The following is a 19,450-nucleotide window of genomic DNA, read 5'->3' on the forward strand; positions in this document are numbered from 1 at the left end:
ATTACAATTATTCTAATTCTATAGTTCGAAGATAATAGTGGGCACTGAGTACAATATTTGAAATGACAACTAATGAAAAATGCCAGGGAGGAGTTATTGTGACAGGGTAGGAACCAAGGTGTTGGTCAGTGTTTCTTAGGGGGACCCTATCATCTTTGGCTACATTAAATATTTTCTCTTAGGTACTTCATGTAGCTAACATATTCATGCTTCACCTATTCCTCTTTGATTTAGAATACACTGTTGCACAAACAACTTACTGATTTAGGCCTACCCCATCACTGGTATCAGGCTGTTTGCTCTGACGCAGTACATTTATTAGCTAGCTACCTAGCGATTAGCATTAGCACCTAACACGATTTAGCCACAACTTGCTAAGAAAAGACAAACTAGCTGTTTACAGATGTAAGAAACACGAACTAAGTGTAATTATAGAATGCTTGTGGATTTATATTAAGAAGCAAAGTGGAAACCGCATCCTAGTCATCAACATTGTTGCAGATGCTGCAGACTGAACCCAAGTGTCTTGTAGTCGAGCGACAACAAATGCGCTCGTTGTGTGACGGGGCAGGGCTAGGTCTGTGGGCAGGGCTAGGTCTGGGGCAGGGCTAGGTCTGTGGGCAGGGCTAGGTCTGGGGGCAGGGCTAGGTCTGGGGGCAGGGCTAGGTCAGTATTATTACTGTGTACAACGAGTTCTCAGTACTATAACTTGTAAGTCGCTCTGGATAAGAGCGTCTGCTAAATGACTTAAATGTAAATGTAAATGTAGGTCTGTGGGCAGGGCTAGGTCTGTAGGCAGGGCTAGGTCTGTGTGGAAAGCGGCATCTAGAGAGCTAGAGGAGAGAGACAACTACACACGGCGTATCACATTTAACAAACCAAACATTCAAATACCTTTTTATAGAAGGTAAAAACCCAAACCGGTCCGTGCATCAATACCGGTATATAGTAAAAGACTGTATACCGCCCAGCCCTACTCCCAGTCCACCACCACCACTGAATATGGGTTATTAGAATCAGAGAGAGCCTCATAAATGGGAAAGGCAAAGGGGATACCTAATCAGTTGCACAACAATGCATTCAACCAAAATGTCTTCCACATATAACCCTGGATCAGAGGGGTACGGGGGAACTGCCTTAATCGCCATCGGCCCCCGAGAAGCAGTTGTTGAGGGTTAACGCCTTGTTCGAGAAATGTGTCATTTGAGTAGATTACAAAAGTAGAGTAAACATTCCAGATTGAACCTTTTTTTTAGGGCATACTTTTGAAGTCTAGAAATGTAGTGTTCCATTTTTGAGGATTGAATTAATTATTTTGCATTTCACAGGCGCAAATATGTTTAATTAAGCATATGTGCATAATGTTATGCTTAACGGTTCAAATGGAATGAGCTCATATGTTGGCCAGTGAGACATGTAAGCTACTTTATAGTGTAAGGCAGCAGTAAGTCACTGGTAAGCTGACGTCAAAGGCTCTGCAGGGGGCTTCAGCGTGTGTCATGACGGAAACAGCATTCCCAGACAGAAGTGTTGCTTTCTCCGCTGTCTTACCTTTGTCAGTGTGCTTCCTATATGATGCAGACATATTTTTTAAATGTATTCTGCAGTGGAAATAGAATGGCAAACAGTCTTCAATAGAGCCTTGAGTAGAATAGTTTTGGAATAAGTAGGTTGTATGTACAGTGGCATTAAAGTGAATATACAGTATGTGTGTATTAAAATATATATATATATATCTCTCTCAAACACCAGTCCGGACACGTGCTGAAGCAAGACCCCTGCAGAGCCTTGACGTGTGTGTGTGTGTGTGTGTGTACACTGCTCAAAAAATAAAGGAAACACTAAAATAACACATCCTAGATCTGAATGAATGAAATATTCTCATTAAATACTATACATATATATAAATACTTTTTTCTTTACATAGTTGAATGTGCCGACAACAAAATCACACAAAAATTATCAATGGAAATCAAATTTATCGACCCATGGAGGTCTGGATTTGGAGTCACACTCAAAATTAAAGTGGAAAACCACACTACAGGCTGATCCAACTTTGATGTAATGTCCTTAAAACAAGTCAAAATGAGGCTCAGTAGTGTGTGTGTCCTCCACGTGCCTGTATGACCTCCCTACAACGCCTGGGCATGCTCCTGATGAGGTGGCGGATGGTCTCCTGAGGGATCTCCTCCCAGACCTGGACTAAAGCATCCGCCAACTCCTGGACAGTCTGTGGTGCAACGTGGCATTGGTGGATGGAGCGAGACATGATGTCCCAGATGTGCTCAATTGGATTCAGGTCTGGGGAACGGACGGGCCAGTCCATAGCATCAATGCCTTCCTCTTGCAGGAACTGCTGACACACTCCAGCCACATGAGGTCTAGCATTAGGAGGAACCCAGGGCCAACCGCACCAGCATATGGTCTCACAAGGGGTCTGAGGATCTCATCTCGGTACATAATGGCAGTCAGGCTACCTCTGGCGAGCACATGGAGGGCTGTGCGGCCCCCCCAAAGAAATGCTACCCCACACCATGACTGACCCACCGCCAAACCGGTCATGCTGGAGGATGTTGCAGGCAGCAGAAAGTTTCCACGGCGTCCACGGCGTCTCCAGACTCTGTCACGTCTGTCACATGTGCTCAGTGTGAACCTGCTTTCATCTGTGAAGAGCACAGGGCGCCAGTTGCGAATTTGCCAATCTTGGTGTTTTCTGGCAAATGCCAAATGTCCTGCACGGTGTTGGGCTGTAAGCACAACCCCCACCTGTGGACGTCGGGCCCTCATACCACCCTCATGGAGTCTGTTTCTGACTGTTTGAGCAGACACATGCACATTTGTGGCCTGCTGGAGGTCATTTTGCAGGGCTCTGGCAGTGCTCCTCCTGCTCCTCCTTGCACAAAGGCGGAGGTATCGGTCCTGCTGCTGGGTTGTTGCCCTCCTACGGCCTCCTCTACGTCTCCTGATATACTGGCCGGTCTCCTGGTAGCTCCTCCATGCTCTGGACACTACGCTGACAGACACAGCAAACCTTCTTGCCACAGCTCGCATTATGTGCCCTCCTGGATGAGCTGCACTACCTGAGCCACTTGTGTGGGTTGTAGACTCCGTCTCATGCTTCCACTAGAGTGAAAGCACCGCCAGCATTCAAAAGTGACCAAAACATCAGCCAGGAAGCATAGGAACTGAGAAGTGGTCTGTGGTCACCACCTGCAGAACCACTCCTTTATTGGGGATGTCTTGCTAATTGCCTATAATTTCCACCTGTTGTCTATTCCATTTGCACAATAGCATGTGAAATGTATTGTCAATCAGTGTTGCTTCCTAAGTGGACAGTTTGATTTCACAGAAGTGTGATTGACTTGGAGTTACATTGTGTTGTTTAAGTGTTCCCTTTATTTTTTTGAGCAGTGTTTGTGTATATGTGTGTGTATATATATATATTCTACATTGTAGAATAATAGTGAAGACATCAACACTAGGAAATAACACATGAAATCATGTAGTTACCAAAAAAGTGTTAAACAAATCAAAATCTATTTTATTTGATATTTTTCAAAGTAGCCACCCTTTGCCTTGATGACAGCTTTACACATTATCTCACAAATGTTATTTTCCAATGTGGAACAAATCAATTCCCTAGCAGACTAATTGCTAAATCATCTAAATGGAACTTAAACACTAATTCAGGGTTGCTTCGCACCACATCTGCATTGCTTGCTGTTTAGGGGTTTTAGGCTGCGTTTCTGTATAGCACTTTGTGACATCGGCTGATGTAAAAAAAGGGCTTTATAAATACATTTGATTGATTTGATTCTGGATAGAATGCTGCAAAAATGAAAGGGGCCTGGCGCTCCAAACATTTCTGAAGAGTGCTCTGTGACCCACATTCAGGCTCCCCTAGGTAAAGGAAGTGGTCACACACACGCACGCACGCACGCACAGCCTAGTGTTATAGTACAGTAACACCCTTCATTTGCACATCAAATCATATTCAAACAATCAATGGCCGGGCATGGAGCTAAAGCAGCACAGTGCAAAACACCAGGCCTGATTGAGTGGAAAAGGTTAGAGTCTATGACCTTTTGAACCAGACTGGAGGGGATTGAAGACCCGGGCCTCCCCTAGTAGTGCCTGTGTCTGGGTACAGGCCGTCTGGGTACAGGCTGCCTGTGTCTGGGTACAGGCTGCCTGTGTCTGGGTACAGGCCGCCTGTGTCTGGGTACAGGCCGCCTGTGTCTGGGTACAGGCCGCCTGTGTCTGGGTACAGGCCGCCTGTGTCTGGGTACAGGCTATTGCCCCTCCACTCAGGCCAAAGCAGCCCCATCCACAGGATGTCCATGTTTATTCCAGCCTAGGGAAGTGCTCCTCTGAAAGTTTGTCTGTCTGTGTTTTGCAGGTATCAACTCGTCTGTTTGTGTTTGTTTTTGTTTACAAACTCCGGGATTCCTGAACACATCACAGAGGGACAATGAGTGAGCTGGAACAGTTACGGCAGGAAGCAGAGCAACTACGCAATCAAATCCGGGTATGGGGTGTGTGTCTGTGTGTGTCTTATCTAAACCGTAAAGATATTTGCAGAAAAATGTTTCAGATAAGCATTCGATGCCATTCCTTGGCATCTATCTATCAGCCATTCAAATCATATTATACTGATACTGGAACTGCTGTCTGATATACTGTTTCCTTAGCACCTTATATGTTAGAACCTTTCAGTCTCTCAAAACTCTGAACTCTTTTTTTTTTTTTTTTTTTTTACAGGATGCTAGGAAAGCCTGTAGTGACTCCACTCTTTCACAGGTAAAGGATTACACATTTACTTACAGTTTAAGTCGGAAGTTTACATACACTAAGGTTGGAGTCATTTAAAACTTGTTTCTTTCAACCACTCCACAAATTTCTTGCTAACAAACTACAGTTTTGGCAAGTCGGTTCGGGCATTTACTTTGTGCATGACACAAGTAATTTTTCCAACAATTTGTTACAGACAGATTATTTCACTTATAATAATATAATAATAATAATAATATATGCCATTTAGCAGACGCTTTTATCCAAAGCGACTTACAGTCATGTGTGCATACATTCTACATAATTCACTGTATCACAATTCCAGTGGGCCAGAAGTTCACATACACACACACACTTGACTGTGCCTTTAAACAGCTTGGAAAATTCCAGAAAATTATGTCATGGCTTTAGAAGCTAATTGACATCATTTGAGTCAATTGGAGGTGTACCTGTGGATGTATTTCAAGGCCTACTTTCAAACTCAGTGCCTCTTTGCTTGACATCATGGGAAAATCAAAAGAAATCAGCCAAGACCTCAGAAAAACAATTGTAGAACTCCTCAAGTCTGGTTCATCCTTGGGAGCATATTCCAAACACCTGAAGGTACCACGTTCATCTGTACAAACAATAGTACGGAAGTATAAACACCATGGGACCACGCAGCCGTCATAACGCTCAGGAAGGAGATGCGTTCTGTCTCCTAGAGATGAACGCACTTTAGTGCGAAAAGTGCAAATCAATCCCAGAACTACAAAGGACCTTGTGAAGATGCTGGAGGAAATAGGTACACAAGTATCTATATCCACAGTAAAACGAGTCCTATATCGACATAACCCGAAAGGCCGCTCAGCAAGGAAGAAGCCACTGCTCCAAAACCGCCATTAAAAAGCCAGACTACGGTTTGCAACTGCACATGGGGACAAAGCTTTTACTTTTTGGAGAAATGTCCTCTGGTCTGATGAAACAAAACTAGAACTGTTTGGCCATAATGACCATCATTATGTTTGGAGGAAAAAGGGTGATGCTTGCAAGCCGAAGAACACCATCCCAACCGTGAAGCACGGGGGTGGCAGCATCATGTTGTGGGGGTGCTTTGATGGAGAAGGGACTGGTGCACTTCACAAAATAGATGGCATCATGAGGTAGGAAAATTAAGTGGATATATTGAAGCAACATCTCAAGACATCAGTCAGGAATTTAAAGCTTGGTCGCAAATGGGTCTTCCAAATGGACATGACCCCAACCATACTTCCAAAGTTGTGGCAAAATGGCTTAAGGACAACAAAGTCATGGTATTGGAGTGGCCATCACAAAGCCCTGACCTCATTCCTATAGAACATTTGTCGGCAGAACTGAAAAAGTGTGTGCGGGCAAAGAGGCCTACAAATCTGACTCGGTTACACCAGCTCTGTCATGGGGAATGGGCCAAAATTCACCCAAATTATTGTGGGAAGCTTGTGGATCGCTACCCAAAACATTTGACCCAAGTTAAACAATTTAAAGGCAATGCTACCAAATACTAATTGAGTGTATGTAAACATCTGACCCACTGGGAATGTGATGAAAGAAATAAAAGCTGAAATAAATCTTTCTCTCTACTATTATTCTGATATTTCACGTTCTTAAAATTAAGTGTTGATCCTAACTGACCTAAGACAGGGAATTGTTACTAGGATTAAATGTCAGAAATTGTGAAAAACTGAGTTTAAATGTATTTGGTTAAGATGTATGTAAACATCCGACTTCAACTGTACATAGAAATAAGTGCATGTTACAACTTGGATCAAGCTATCTTGTGTGCTTGTTAAAGCCAAACATTTACCACCATCTACATATACATGACCTGTTGGTATCCTTCCAATCGCAACCAGTAAGCAGGCTTTCAGGATAAGGAAGTACATTGTTACTTTTGAATTTGAGCCTCTTTTGACCATCTGAAATCCCAGGGTGTTTCTAGTTTTACCATGTAGACCCTGTATCCGTTTTGATTGAATATTAACCACTAAGCTAAGACTCAAATAGTTATGAAACAAACATAGCTGTGAAGCAAATGGCGTAGCTATTAGGCTATGAAATAACATTGACATATTTGGATTGAACTCCAGACTAGCCTGAAGTTTATGAAAGGCTGTGGTGTATTATGCTGATGATGTTTCCTTTGGGCCTGGTGTCTTGGCAGATCACAGCTGGTCTGGACTCAGTGGGCCGGATACAGATGAGGACGCGGCGTACTCTCAGGGGCCACCTCGCCAAGATCTATGCAATGCACTGGGGCACCGACTCCAGGTCTGGCAATGCTACTTCTGATACTATAGTACTACTATACTTCAACTACTACAATAACTACTACAATACTTCTACTACTGCAATATTTCTACTACTACTCTTCTACTACTACTACCATATTTATAGTACTACTACTATTACTACCACTACAATACTTCTACTACTACAACAACAATACGTCTACTACTACAATAATTATACTACTACTACTACTACTACTACTACTACAGTACTTCTACTACTACAATATTTCTACTACTACTCTTCTACTACTACTACTACTACTACCATATTGATAGTACTACTACTATTACTACCACTACAATACTTCTACTACTACAACAACAATACGTCTACTACTACAATAATTATACTACTACTTCTACTACTACAATACTTCTACTACTACAGTATTTCTACTACTACTCTTCTACTACTACTACTAATACTACCATATTTATAGTACTATTACTACCACTACAATACTTCTACTACTACAACAACAATATGTCTACTACTACAATAATTATACTACTGCTACTACTACTACTACTACTAATACTACTACTACAATACTTCTACTACTACAATATTTCTACTACTACTCTTCTACTACTACCATATTTATAGTACTACTACTCTTCTACTACTACTACTACTACCATATTTATAGTACTACTACTATTACTAGTACTACAATACTTCTACTACTACAACAACAATACGTCTACTACTACAATAATTATACTACTACTACTACAGTACTTCTACTACTATACTTCTACTACTACCGATACCATAGTACTACTACTACTACTACACTACTTATACTTTACTATTACTATACTACTACTATACTTGTACTACTACTATAGTTCTACTACTGCTATACTACTACTTATATTCAGCTACTATACTTATATTGACATAATACTTCTACAATACTACTAAGCTTTTACTACTACTTATATAATACTACTATACTTATACTACTACTATACTTCTACTACTACTATACGTCTACTACTACTACACTAATAATATTCTACTATACTACTACTACTATTATTATACTTCTATTTACATAATCATTCTACTACTACAATACTTCTATTTATATAATACTTATACTACTTCTACACTATTTATACTACTACAATACTTCTACTACTATACTTATATTGATACTGATATTTTACCTCCCTTGTTTCTAAATGTTTTTGTCCTTTTTATTTTTGCCTAAGTCCTATGAGGTAACTCTAATGAAAAGCACTAGAAATTAAATGTATTATTATTAGTACTACTACTAGTTTGTACCACTACTGCTACTATACTACTAATATACTACTACCACTACGGCTGCTATACTACACCACTACTACTACTACCACCACTACTATCACCACTACTAAAACTCCATATTCTTAAGCACTGGCTGCTTGTGTCCTGTGGGTTTCGGACAGAAAGTCAAAAGTTCCTTTCACTGTTACAACTGGATTGAATCCATAACTAGCTATGTGCTACTAGTTCAATACTACGCCACATGGAGCAGAGGCACATTTTTAACCAATCACTCTACTGTTGCCATGCGGACTAGTACAGTCGCATCGACTGATTTCAAATTGATACTCTGATTTGAAATGTGAGCCATTGGAGTACAGCTCCCAAATACATCCGATTTGTGCGTCTGCACTCTGAGTGAACCACCTGGAGGACAAACAGCCTGTGTTTATTTTATATACAGTAGTTGACATTTTAGCAGCACAGCTCTCCCTTTATTGAGCGCTTGGCTCGCTACAGATTTGGGGGGGGACGACGACAGGACAACCCACTTCCTATCACTGAAGAGATGGAAACACAGACAGTGGGTGGCAGGGAAATGGGGGGGGTAGTAGGCGATCTCCCTCTCTTTCTGTCCCTAAATTTCTCTATCATTACCTCTCTATTCTTCCTCCCTCTGTTGCTCTATTGGTTTCCTTCCCCCGTCTCTCCATCTTCCCCGTCACTCTCACTCTCTTTCTCTTCCTGTCTCCCCTCTCGACTGTAGCACCTTTTTAGATAACTGGGGCAATTAATATTACATGAAATGGCTCATCCAAAGTGGTCGCTATCCTGGAAGGCTCGTACAGCGATCCTGGCATGTGGGGTGTCCCACCAGAGTGGGGGGGAGAAGAGGGAAGTAGAGGTCTCCAAGGTCACACCGTATTTAAACTGCTTTGGAAGCAGAATGTTTTCTGGCTACATTAGTTATGCATGCATTAGGTGTCCTCTAACTAGCTCCATTGCTTTTTTTTGTTGTATGCCAGTGTGATGTGATGACAGGTCAAACCCTTCAATATAATGAAACCATACTCTCTGTCGTCTAGGTTACTTGTAAGCGCCTCCCAAGATGGCAAATTAATCATTTGGGACAGTTACACAACTAACAAGGTAAGACTTACATTATACTGCACCTGTGTGACCTCTCTCAAATAGTGAGGTGTTATACTGCACCTGAGTAACCTCTCTCAAATAGTGAGACGTTATACTGCACCTGCGTGTCCTCTCTCAAATAGTGAATGGTTATACTGCACCTGTGTGACCTCTCAAATTGTGAGACGTTAAACTGCACCTGCGTAAATTCCCTCTCTCAAATAACATCAAAGACAAACGGACACCAGTAAAATACCTCACGCTGTAGGAAACATTGCTATCCTCGTTGTCCTTGGTTCTTTTCTGCATAGTGTCTTTACATTCTACTCCTGAGTGATTAAGTTAAGCATGGTTGGGTTCAACTCAATTTCCAATTAGGTCATATCAGGAAGTAAATTCACCCTGACTTAAATACAGTTTAAATAAAAAAGTGAATTTGTTTGAAAGAATTGCCTCCTTATTTTCTATATTTTCTAGGATATTTCTATTCCCGAATTTGAATGTCAATTCACTTCAGGATGGATCCTAACATAAGATCTGAACGCATAACTAGAACTTGGACTTTGGATGCCACAATACAGGTTATGTGTGCAGAGCTCAAGTTAGGATTTGGTCCTTTCTGAATGGACAGAATTTTCTGTTGTACTTTCTGTTGTACTTTCTGTTGTACTTTCTGTTGTCTGTTGTACTTTCTGTTGTATTTTCTGTCAGCCCTGGTGCTAACAAGCGTTAAACAATAGTGTGTGTGTGTGTTCCGTAGATGCATGCCATCCCGCTGCGCTCCTCCTGGGTGATGACCTGTGCCTACGCGCCCTCTGGGAACTACGTGGCGTGCGGAGGCCTGGACAACATCTGTTCTATCTACAGCCTGAAGACCCGCGAGGGAAACGTGCGCGTCACCCGTGAGCTACCCGGACACACAGGTACACACCGGAGAAGGCTTTTTTTTAAAGAGGCGGAATACTGCCATTTTAGAGAGGAAATGGAACAATTTCAACTCATCAACGTCTTTGATTGGTTCAAGCCCAGTTTATCTTATACTAAGAATATTTAATTTGAAAAAGGATGCTCTGAGAACCGCTATGAAATGTAGCGGTAATGACATAATATGTTATTGATGTTAATACTGCGTATTTAGCCCAAAATTGTTATTTTCAACCTCTATTTTTCAGGCTATTTGTCTTGCTGTCGTTTCCTGGATGACAACCAGATTGTCACTAGTTCCGGGGACACAACCTGGTGAGTTTATTGATGTAGTGTGGGAGAAAGAACACAACTTGACTCTCTAGATCAGGGGTACTCAAGTACTATTCTAGAAGGTTTTAGAGTTCATTTCCTGCAATTCTACACATTTCGCAGACCAACAAATGCCAATCCCTGACCTAAACCATCTAAACTGGAACAACCATTTCAGTAACGGGTGGATTAGTTTAGAATTATTTTAGTTATTTATCTTTGTATAGTATGAGATCAATTAATCAATCAATGTGCGTGCAGAAACATAGATATTATATACCTGCAACAAAGCATTCTGGGAAGAATGATTATGAGGCCTCTTCCAGGTCTTTTCCCGCAGAGAACAAAGTGGGCTCCCGAGTGGCGCAGCGGTCTAAGGCACTGCATCTCAAGTGCTAGAGGCGTCACTACAGACCCTGGTTCGATTCCAGGCTGTATAACAACCGGACGTGATTGTGAGTCCCATAGGGCGGCACACAATTGGTCTCGCGTCGTTAGGGTTTGGCCGGGGTAGGCCGTCATTGTAAATAAGAATTTGTTCTTAACTGACTTGCCTAGTTATATAAAGGTTAAATTAAATAAATAATAAACTGAAATTAATTCAACTCAGTTGAGAAACCACAACACCGTGTAGTTTTGATTCAAGTTACATTTAATTTATTTTCCACGTGGTGTCAATTTCAATCCCGCTGGCGTTAACTCCACTAAAAGCAAACCTCAGATATAACATTGGTGTTAACCCAACTAGTATTAACACTCAACTATAACACTGGTTTTAACCCTACTAGAATTAGCACTGGTGTTAACCCCACTAGAAGCAACACTCAGATATAGATATAACACTGGCGTTAACCCCACTAGAATCAACATTCAGATATAACACTGGTGTTAACCCAACTAGTATTAACACTCAACTATAACACTGGTTTTAACCCTACTAGAATTAGCACTGGTGTTAACCCCACTAGAAGCAACACTCAGATATAGATATAACACTGGTGTTAACCCCACTAGAATCAACACTCAGATATAACACTGGTGTTAACCCCACTAGAATCAACACTCAGATATAACACTGGCGTTAACCCCACTAGAAGCAACACTCAGATATAGATATAACACTGGCGTTAACCCCACTAGAATCAACACTCAGATATAACACTGGTGTTAACCCCACTAGAAGCAACACTCAGATATAACACTGGTGTTAACCCCACTAGAATCAACACTCAGATATAACACTGGTGTTAACCCCACTAGAAGCAACACTCAGATATAGATATAACACTGGCGTTAACCCCACTAGAATCAACACTCAGATATAACACTGGTGTTAACCCCACTAGAAGCAACACTCAGATATAGATATAACACTGGCGTTAACCCCACTAGAATCAACACTCAGATATAACACTGGTGTTAACCCCACTAGAATCAACACTCAGATATAACACTGGTGTTAACCCCACTAGAAGCAACACTCAGATATAACACTGGTGTTAACCCCACTAGAATCAACACTCAGATATAACACTGGTGTTAACCCCACTAGAAGCAACACTCAGATATAACACTGGTGTTAACCCCACTAGAATCAACACTCAGATATAACACTGGTGTTAACCCCACTAGAATCAACACTCAGATATACCCTTCAACACTTTTTACCTTAACATCTAGATTTTTACCTTAACACCTGTGTGTGTCAGACTGTAACACACACACACACACACACACACACACACACACACACACACACACACACACACACACACACACACACACACACACACACACACACACACACACACAGGAGAAACCAGTGCACCTCCCCATTCATCATCCAATCATTTCGAGTCTCAACATCTTCCCTGTACCTCTTCTCTTTCTCCCCCTCTTTGTATCAGTGCTTTATGGGACATCGAGACGGGTCAGATGGCCACCAGCTTTACGGGCCACACGGGGGACGTGATGAGCCTGTCCCTTAGTCCCGACTTCAAGACCTTTGTGTCGGGGGCCTGTGACGCCTCCTCCAAGCTGTGGGATGTCCGGGACGGCATGTGCAGGCAGTCCTTCACTGGCCACGTGTCAGACATTAACGCTGTCTGCGTGAGTAGTAGACCCAGGAGTTTTATAGTGTTTTGATATGAATAACTTTTACATTGTAGGATGGTAATTAACATACAGCACACAAACATGTTATCATAAAGCTTTCCAGACCAGATACCACAAACATTATATTTGGTATATCACATTCACTTTTTTTGCTAATATCGCCAGAAAACTATACAGATTTGTCTGACAATGTAATCTGATTCTTATTCAAGTAAAAAGAAGACAACCTGAAGATATAAGGAAACTAAATGGGTCTGTCTACAAATAGACTACATTATGGGTAGTTTAACGTTTTACATTCTGTCATAAAGAGTACATGTTCAACTTAATAAAAAAACATGTTTTCCCATCTCAAGGGGTCAAATTTTAAAAAGTCTATAGTAAGTGCCATTTAAAGTGCCATTTCAGTAACAGATTAGACTGTATCACTGTTGAGGCTTTTATTTTAAATTTGTCATAAATCCCCTTGTGACAGGGAAGCTTGTTGTGTGCAACAGGGATGGGCAATTGAATGAAAGCTTCACAAACAGCCTAGAAATGTTTTAACAATTCACTTCGTTCTGATTGATGTGTTATGTTTCATGCACTCCGTTTTCCACCACAAAAAAAAACAAGGGGAAAAAACCCCAGGATTTGATAAGGCAGTTAGATGTGTCCTCTCTATAGGACAGACATCCTCACTAGGGTTATCTGTATAATTCCAGGATTTGATAAGGCAGTTAGATGTGTTATCTGTATCCAGGATTTGATAAGGCAGTTAGATGTGTCCTCTCTATAGGACAGACATCCTCTAATTCCAGGACAGACATCCTCCTCTAGGGTTATCTGTATAACAGGATTTGATAAGGGTTATCTATAGGACAGTATAACTCCAGGATTTGATAAGGCAGTTAGATGTGTCCTCTCTATAGGACAGACATCCTCACTAGGGTTATCTGTATAATTCCAGGTATCTGCGACACATTTGAACCATTCTGGACGTTGGTTCCAGTGTTGAACAGCTTTTACAGAATTATTACTTTAACATCACGATCACCTTACACTAACATAAAACATCATGTCACATGAGATGAAGCAGTGAGTGTTGAAAATGTGTAAGATAAAGTACACTGTTATAACTTAATTCACTATACCTAACCCATTCTCTCTTGTTATAACTTAATTCACTATACCTAACCCATTCTCTCTGTCTTTGTGGTGCAGTTCTTCCCCAACGGCAACGCCTTTACCACGGGCTCGGACGATGCCACCTGCCGCCTGTTTGACCTGCGAGCCGACCAAGAGCTGATGATGTACTCGCACGACAACATAATCTGCGGCATCACCTCAGTGGCCTTCTCCAAGAGTGGCCGTCTGCTGCTGGCCGGCTACGACGACTTCAACTGCAACGTGTGGGACACCCTCAAGGCCGAGCGTGCAGGTACGGTAGTGGAGGGGGCCGCACCAGGCCACTAATTCAAATCCCTTTAAAAAAAACATTTTTTAAACACAACCTTTCTTGGTCCCCCCTTAAGGTTTTGTGCTGGGATTCATTTGTCAGTTGCACTCCTCGACGGAAACGTAGTCGGTACATAGTTGGTTAAACACTGGCTGTACGTTGACTCACAATGACTCCCCCTTCTATTGTTCCTCTTGCTCTCTCCATCTCCACCTCGCTCTCTCCATCTCCCCCTCTCTCTTCTCTCTCTTCTATTTCTAGGTGTCCTGGCCGGTCACGACAACAGGGTGAGCTGTTTAGGCGTGACAGACGACGGCATGGCTGTAGCCACGGGCTCATGGGACAGTTTCCTCAGAATCTGGAATTAAACCCTCCAGCTCACGTCCACCCCCCCTCCACCATTCCGCCCACCCATACTGCTGGGCTTGGACTTGAGGGTGAACACTGTCTCCCACCACCAACGTCCCGTCCACCACCTCCCTCCCACCTTCCGCCCGTCCAATCCACAGCCAGAGTAACAACTCTTTCTACATTTTTTTTTACTCACTTATTAATAACACAGAGCTCTCAGTACCCACAGGTAGAATGACCAATCAAAGAAAAAAATGAAAAATGAAAAAGAAAAAAACAACCTCGCATCCCCTCTTGTTTTTGGACAGGTGAAGCACTAGAGCGCATGTTACCGTGGTTACCGCCAAATTAGAGGACAGTCCCGTGTGTAATATGTAAATGTATATATAAATACAGTATATATGCATAGCATTATGTGTGTGTGTGTGTATATATATGCATATATAATGTGTATGTATATATTTTTGTAGTTTTTATCCCCACCCTTTTTGTTTTATTTGCCTTACATTGTTTAATGTATATAATATTCACAGTACTAGACGATAACACAATTCTGATTTTCTCACTTGCCTCATGTACAACATAATGGACATTTGTGTGTGTGTGTGTGTGTGTGTGTGCGCGCGCGCATGTGTGCATGTGCACGTGTGATGGTCTACCGGCAAAGGCATGCACACATGTACTGTAACTAAAATACTGTATATTCATGTTGATGATAGGTAACGATATGAGTTATAAACTGGTGGCATTCCTCTCAACAAACATGTTGTTTTTGGAACACAACTTTTGTGGTCGTTTTGTAGAGACTGACTAATAAGGTTAGTTTTTTTTTTTAGTCATGCCGCAGTTTTAGCCAAATCCCTTTTTCTAGAAACTAGTTCATCTAGGCTGTGATACACAGCCACTGTAGTTGTTGTAGGCAGTCTCTCTGCAGTTTAACAAACTCAAAGCAGTGTGAAACTACAGCCTAAAGCCATTTACAAACAGGGTCTTGGGCTACGTTCAAAACCGCGATTGTATGGCAAATAGTATTACATCACGCCTTGCAAATCAACAATAGTGTGATATGTAATACATATGTTGCGATCAATTACTAATAGAGGCTTTACTGAATATACCCCAAAGGCCAAAGCCTTTACATTTAACCTTTATTGAACTAGGCAAGTCAGTTAAGAACAATTTCTTATTTAAAATGGCGGCCTCCATCTGACCACTGAGGATAGGGGAAATCTAGGGCCCAATGGTATCAAACGTAGGGCTCCAAACTGACAGGGGAAGGTTCCAGGGAGTGTGATCCTGGGGCTACTGTGAGCTAGTTCAGGCCTATATCATAGGACTAAAGAAGTACAGAGAATTGGAAATGCTTGCAGTCTATACAGTCTCTAATAGAGGCTGGTCAGTCAAAGCATTAAGATGTGAAAAACAATGACTGCTCAATGAGCTGTGAGTAAATCCTTCCCGAGTGGACTCGAGGGAAGATGCCTTTAATAGCTTCTTGCTATGTCATCTTAAATTTGATTTTAGAAGCTCTTGTAAAACATCAACAGGGTGGTTTAGTTGAGTCAGTAACGTTAGCACTGTTGGTTTAAAAAATCTCGTCACTAGAAATCAGCAGTGCCACCATAAAGCCTGTAATGTTATTATAAAACAATGTTGGTCCTTTATCTATTCCCCCCCCTCACAAAAACAAACATTATCAACAGTTTTAAGTATTGCTGGAGAAGAAAGTTCACTTGGTAGAGGGCTATATTATGCTCCTCAAATGTAAACAAAGAACACATGCAACATCCTGCCCAACAGCAGGGAGAAGGTACAGGTAACTGCTCAAATAATGTAAACGAGGGATACAAAGTGTATTGAAAGCAGGTGCTTCCACACAGGCAGGTGTGGTTCCTGAGTTAAGAAATTAACATCCCAGCATGCTTAGGGTCATGTATTAAAATTCTGGGCAGGCCATTATTTTGGCTACCGTGGCTATGCCCCCCCCATAGGATGGCAATGCCCCCATCCACAGGGCACGAGTGGTCACTAAATGGTTTGATGAGAATGAAAACAATGTAAGTCATATTCCATGGCCGTCTCAGTCGCCAGATCTCAACCCAATTGAATATTTGTGGGAGATTCTGGAGAGGCACCTGAGACAGCGTTTTCCACCATCATCAACAAAAACACCAAATGATGGAATTTATTTTGGAAGAATGATGTTGCATCCCTCCAATAGAGTTCCAGACACTTGTAGAATCTATGTCAAGGTGTATTGACGTTCCTCTTGACAGCTCATGGTGGCACAACACCTTAACACACTTTATTTTGGCCTATTCTTTATTTTGGCAGTTGCCTGTGTCTCTCACAAGACTTTGTTAGTTTGTGCATCAGTCATCTTCCGTTTTCCTCGCAAGAAAACTTTGGTTTGGAGGCAACACTTGAATAAGGGAGACTATTTTTTTTAGTTATACACCCTAACTTCCTAAACAACTTATATATATATTATAGTACATGCATTGGATCCATGTGGTTCGTATTAGAAGGATCTGTGGCTTGAGATCATTCTGCCAATCTCATTGCCAACATTGACCGGAACTGGCCAGAAACTCAGATGTTGGGCCTGTAGTTCAAACCTTCACTTTTTCCAACATTTCAGTTGACCTCAATCACCCAGTTGCCTAATGAGGCGCCACTATTTCAGTGGGCCCCAAGAGAACGTTAGAAGATAATTGTCTCGGTTAGAAAAATTGGCACTGGGTAAAGAATGAGGCAGGCTTTAACCTGCTATAACAGTCAAATGATTTGCTGAAATCAAGCAATTGTGAAGCGCAGAGCCACATCAGTACTATAGTAAACACTAAAAGCCAAGCTTAACAGATGACAACAACCGAAGAAGTGCAAACCGCATGCAGTTCTCAACAGTGCTGTATATTATTTTATACAATTCTGATTTCTACCGTACAAAGTTGTATTTATTGATTACAAGGAGCACCCTGTGATCACAGTGATTTATATACGTTTTATTTAGGTGTATGTTTGTAGCTGCTTCACCTGGCTTTGCATTAATTAGATAACTGTCAAAGAAATGGCTGGTGGTTTATTACGCCCCGAAAACACATCCTGGAGGTGACTTGGATGGGGAAAGTATTCCATATCAGTGTTGAAATTCTCACTGATCCGTGTGGGTAACATACATGTCAGTTGTGTTAGCTTTCACATTTGTGCCAATGTCATTCGCTGACCCGCAGCTGTGAACTGAAAACAAGTCATCATTGACAATTAATTGTTTCTCTTCGCTTGCTTACAGAAAGTGTCAGCTTTTTTCCCCCCTCTAAATCTGAATCAAATCAATGATATTTTATTACGCCTGGCCTGTAACAAGGTCCTCTGATGCCTGACTTCATAAAGTGCCCAATAAAAGAGAAGTGCCCAGAACATATGGACATTCCTTCAATCTTATTAAAACACTTTATTTTCCCCAAATTAAATTAATCTCATTGTGAATGATGAGGATCCAATGAGAAATGTGTCCCTTTTTAAGACAGGAATGACATAAAATGGCAGGATGAAGTTTGGTCTCTTTTTTTATTTTTTACACCAACATGGCTGCCAGGGAAACAATCCCCAACTCCTGAAAGCATTGTTGATTGTGTTGATTCCTCAGCTCAGACATCACCTGGGACAACAGAGCACCATAGCTATTCATGACCAAAAAAGGATGTCCTATAACACTGACAATTGAGGCTTGACCACAGCACCCTATAAGATGCACCGATATTAACGATTTTAACCTGAAATAGTGACCACATTGAAATGTGCCTGTGCAGTCCCACTGATCACGTTGGTTAGCTGGGACCAATGGTTTCTAGGCTTCAGTAGTCCAAGGTGCTCAACCTCCCTGTATTTGACCATGTCATTGTATTTCTTCACAGTCTTCTATAGTTGTATTCATCATATGAAACGACTATTTGGTAAGAGCAGCCATGACGAGTATCCTACCTGATGAGATGCTGAGCCTCAGGCTGCAATGAACAGTGTGTGATTTAAAAAATATATTTTTACGTCTCCTTGACATATATATTCAAAGTCATTAAACAGCCTGATAGTGTACTGGCCTGGATTTCCAGGTCAAAGCAAAAGTAAGGAAGCAGCATGTGTTCTGTTGACTTGTGGATGGTCTTGCCTTGGGGATTGAGGTATAATATTATCAAAGCAGTATTTTTAGAGGTGCGCCTTTTACAGCTTCAGAGTTTGGACAGAGTTCTGAAAACGGAGGAGCGTATATAGAGAAAAGCAAACAGACGTTGATAATAATAAGCATTATATTTAGTGATCACCACAAACACAAAGGAAGCCTTTTGGCTGTTTGATCTATTGGGACAGTCTTAATAGATATGTCTTTATTTATTTGTTTCTGTTTTAAGCCAGTGAAACCCAGGGACTTGGTGCCATGATGACTCTGACAGTGCTATTGTGTGAAATTATAATCACTTGTTATGGAATAATTTTTTTATAGTCTTTTCACACCAGATTCTTTTTTTTTGTGTTTTTTTTGTACAGTGGCTTGGTGATACTGATGGGTTGCCAGGAGTTGATATTGTAACCAATAAAAAGCTTTTAACCAAGGATTTATGTGTTGAAGCCTATTTATGATGAGAAAAAAACTGCTACGAATTGGTTAACAAATGACTTTTCCAACAATAGTTGCTTGAATGCTGACCATCTACCGTTCAGTAAAAGCTTTTCTTTGAACATTTGTTTGTGGCTTGTGAAAGTATTCACCCCCTTGACATTTCTATTTTGTTGCCTTACAACCTGGAATTAAAATACGATTTT

The 19,450-nt window shown here is 41.4% G+C and overlaps 1 protein-coding gene across 2 annotated transcripts in view; it reads left to right on the forward strand.

Moving 5' to 3' along the window:
• LOC123996998 (guanine nucleotide-binding protein subunit beta-4) overlaps positions 1–19,240 on the forward strand; it is a 43,955-nt gene extending 24,715 nt beyond the window's left edge. For both annotated transcript variants that reach the window (XM_046300926.1, XM_046300917.1), the window contains exons 2-10: positions 4,400–4,528; positions 4,762–4,800; positions 6,971–7,077; positions 9,444–9,507; positions 10,250–10,412; positions 10,662–10,728; positions 12,633–12,834; positions 14,044–14,260; positions 14,540–19,240. In XM_046300926.1, the coding sequence (XP_046156882.1) occupies positions 4,472–4,528; positions 4,762–4,800; positions 6,971–7,077; positions 9,444–9,507; positions 10,250–10,412; positions 10,662–10,728; positions 12,633–12,834; positions 14,044–14,260; positions 14,540–14,646 (1,023 nt within the window). In that variant the 5' untranslated portion in view covers positions 4,400–4,471 and the 3' untranslated portion in view covers positions 14,647–19,240. The remainder of the gene's footprint in view (positions 1–4,399; positions 4,529–4,761; positions 4,801–6,970; positions 7,078–9,443; positions 9,508–10,249; positions 10,413–10,661; positions 10,729–12,632; positions 12,835–14,043; positions 14,261–14,539) is intronic.
• Positions 19,241–19,450: the final 210 nt, after the last annotated feature.

The sequence above is a fragment of the Oncorhynchus gorbuscha genome, linkage group LG02 (genome assembly GCF_021184085.1).
Source record: "Oncorhynchus gorbuscha isolate QuinsamMale2020 ecotype Even-year linkage group LG02, OgorEven_v1.0, whole genome shotgun sequence".
Lineage (NCBI taxonomy): Eukaryota > Metazoa > Chordata > Actinopteri > Salmoniformes > Salmonidae > Oncorhynchus > Oncorhynchus gorbuscha.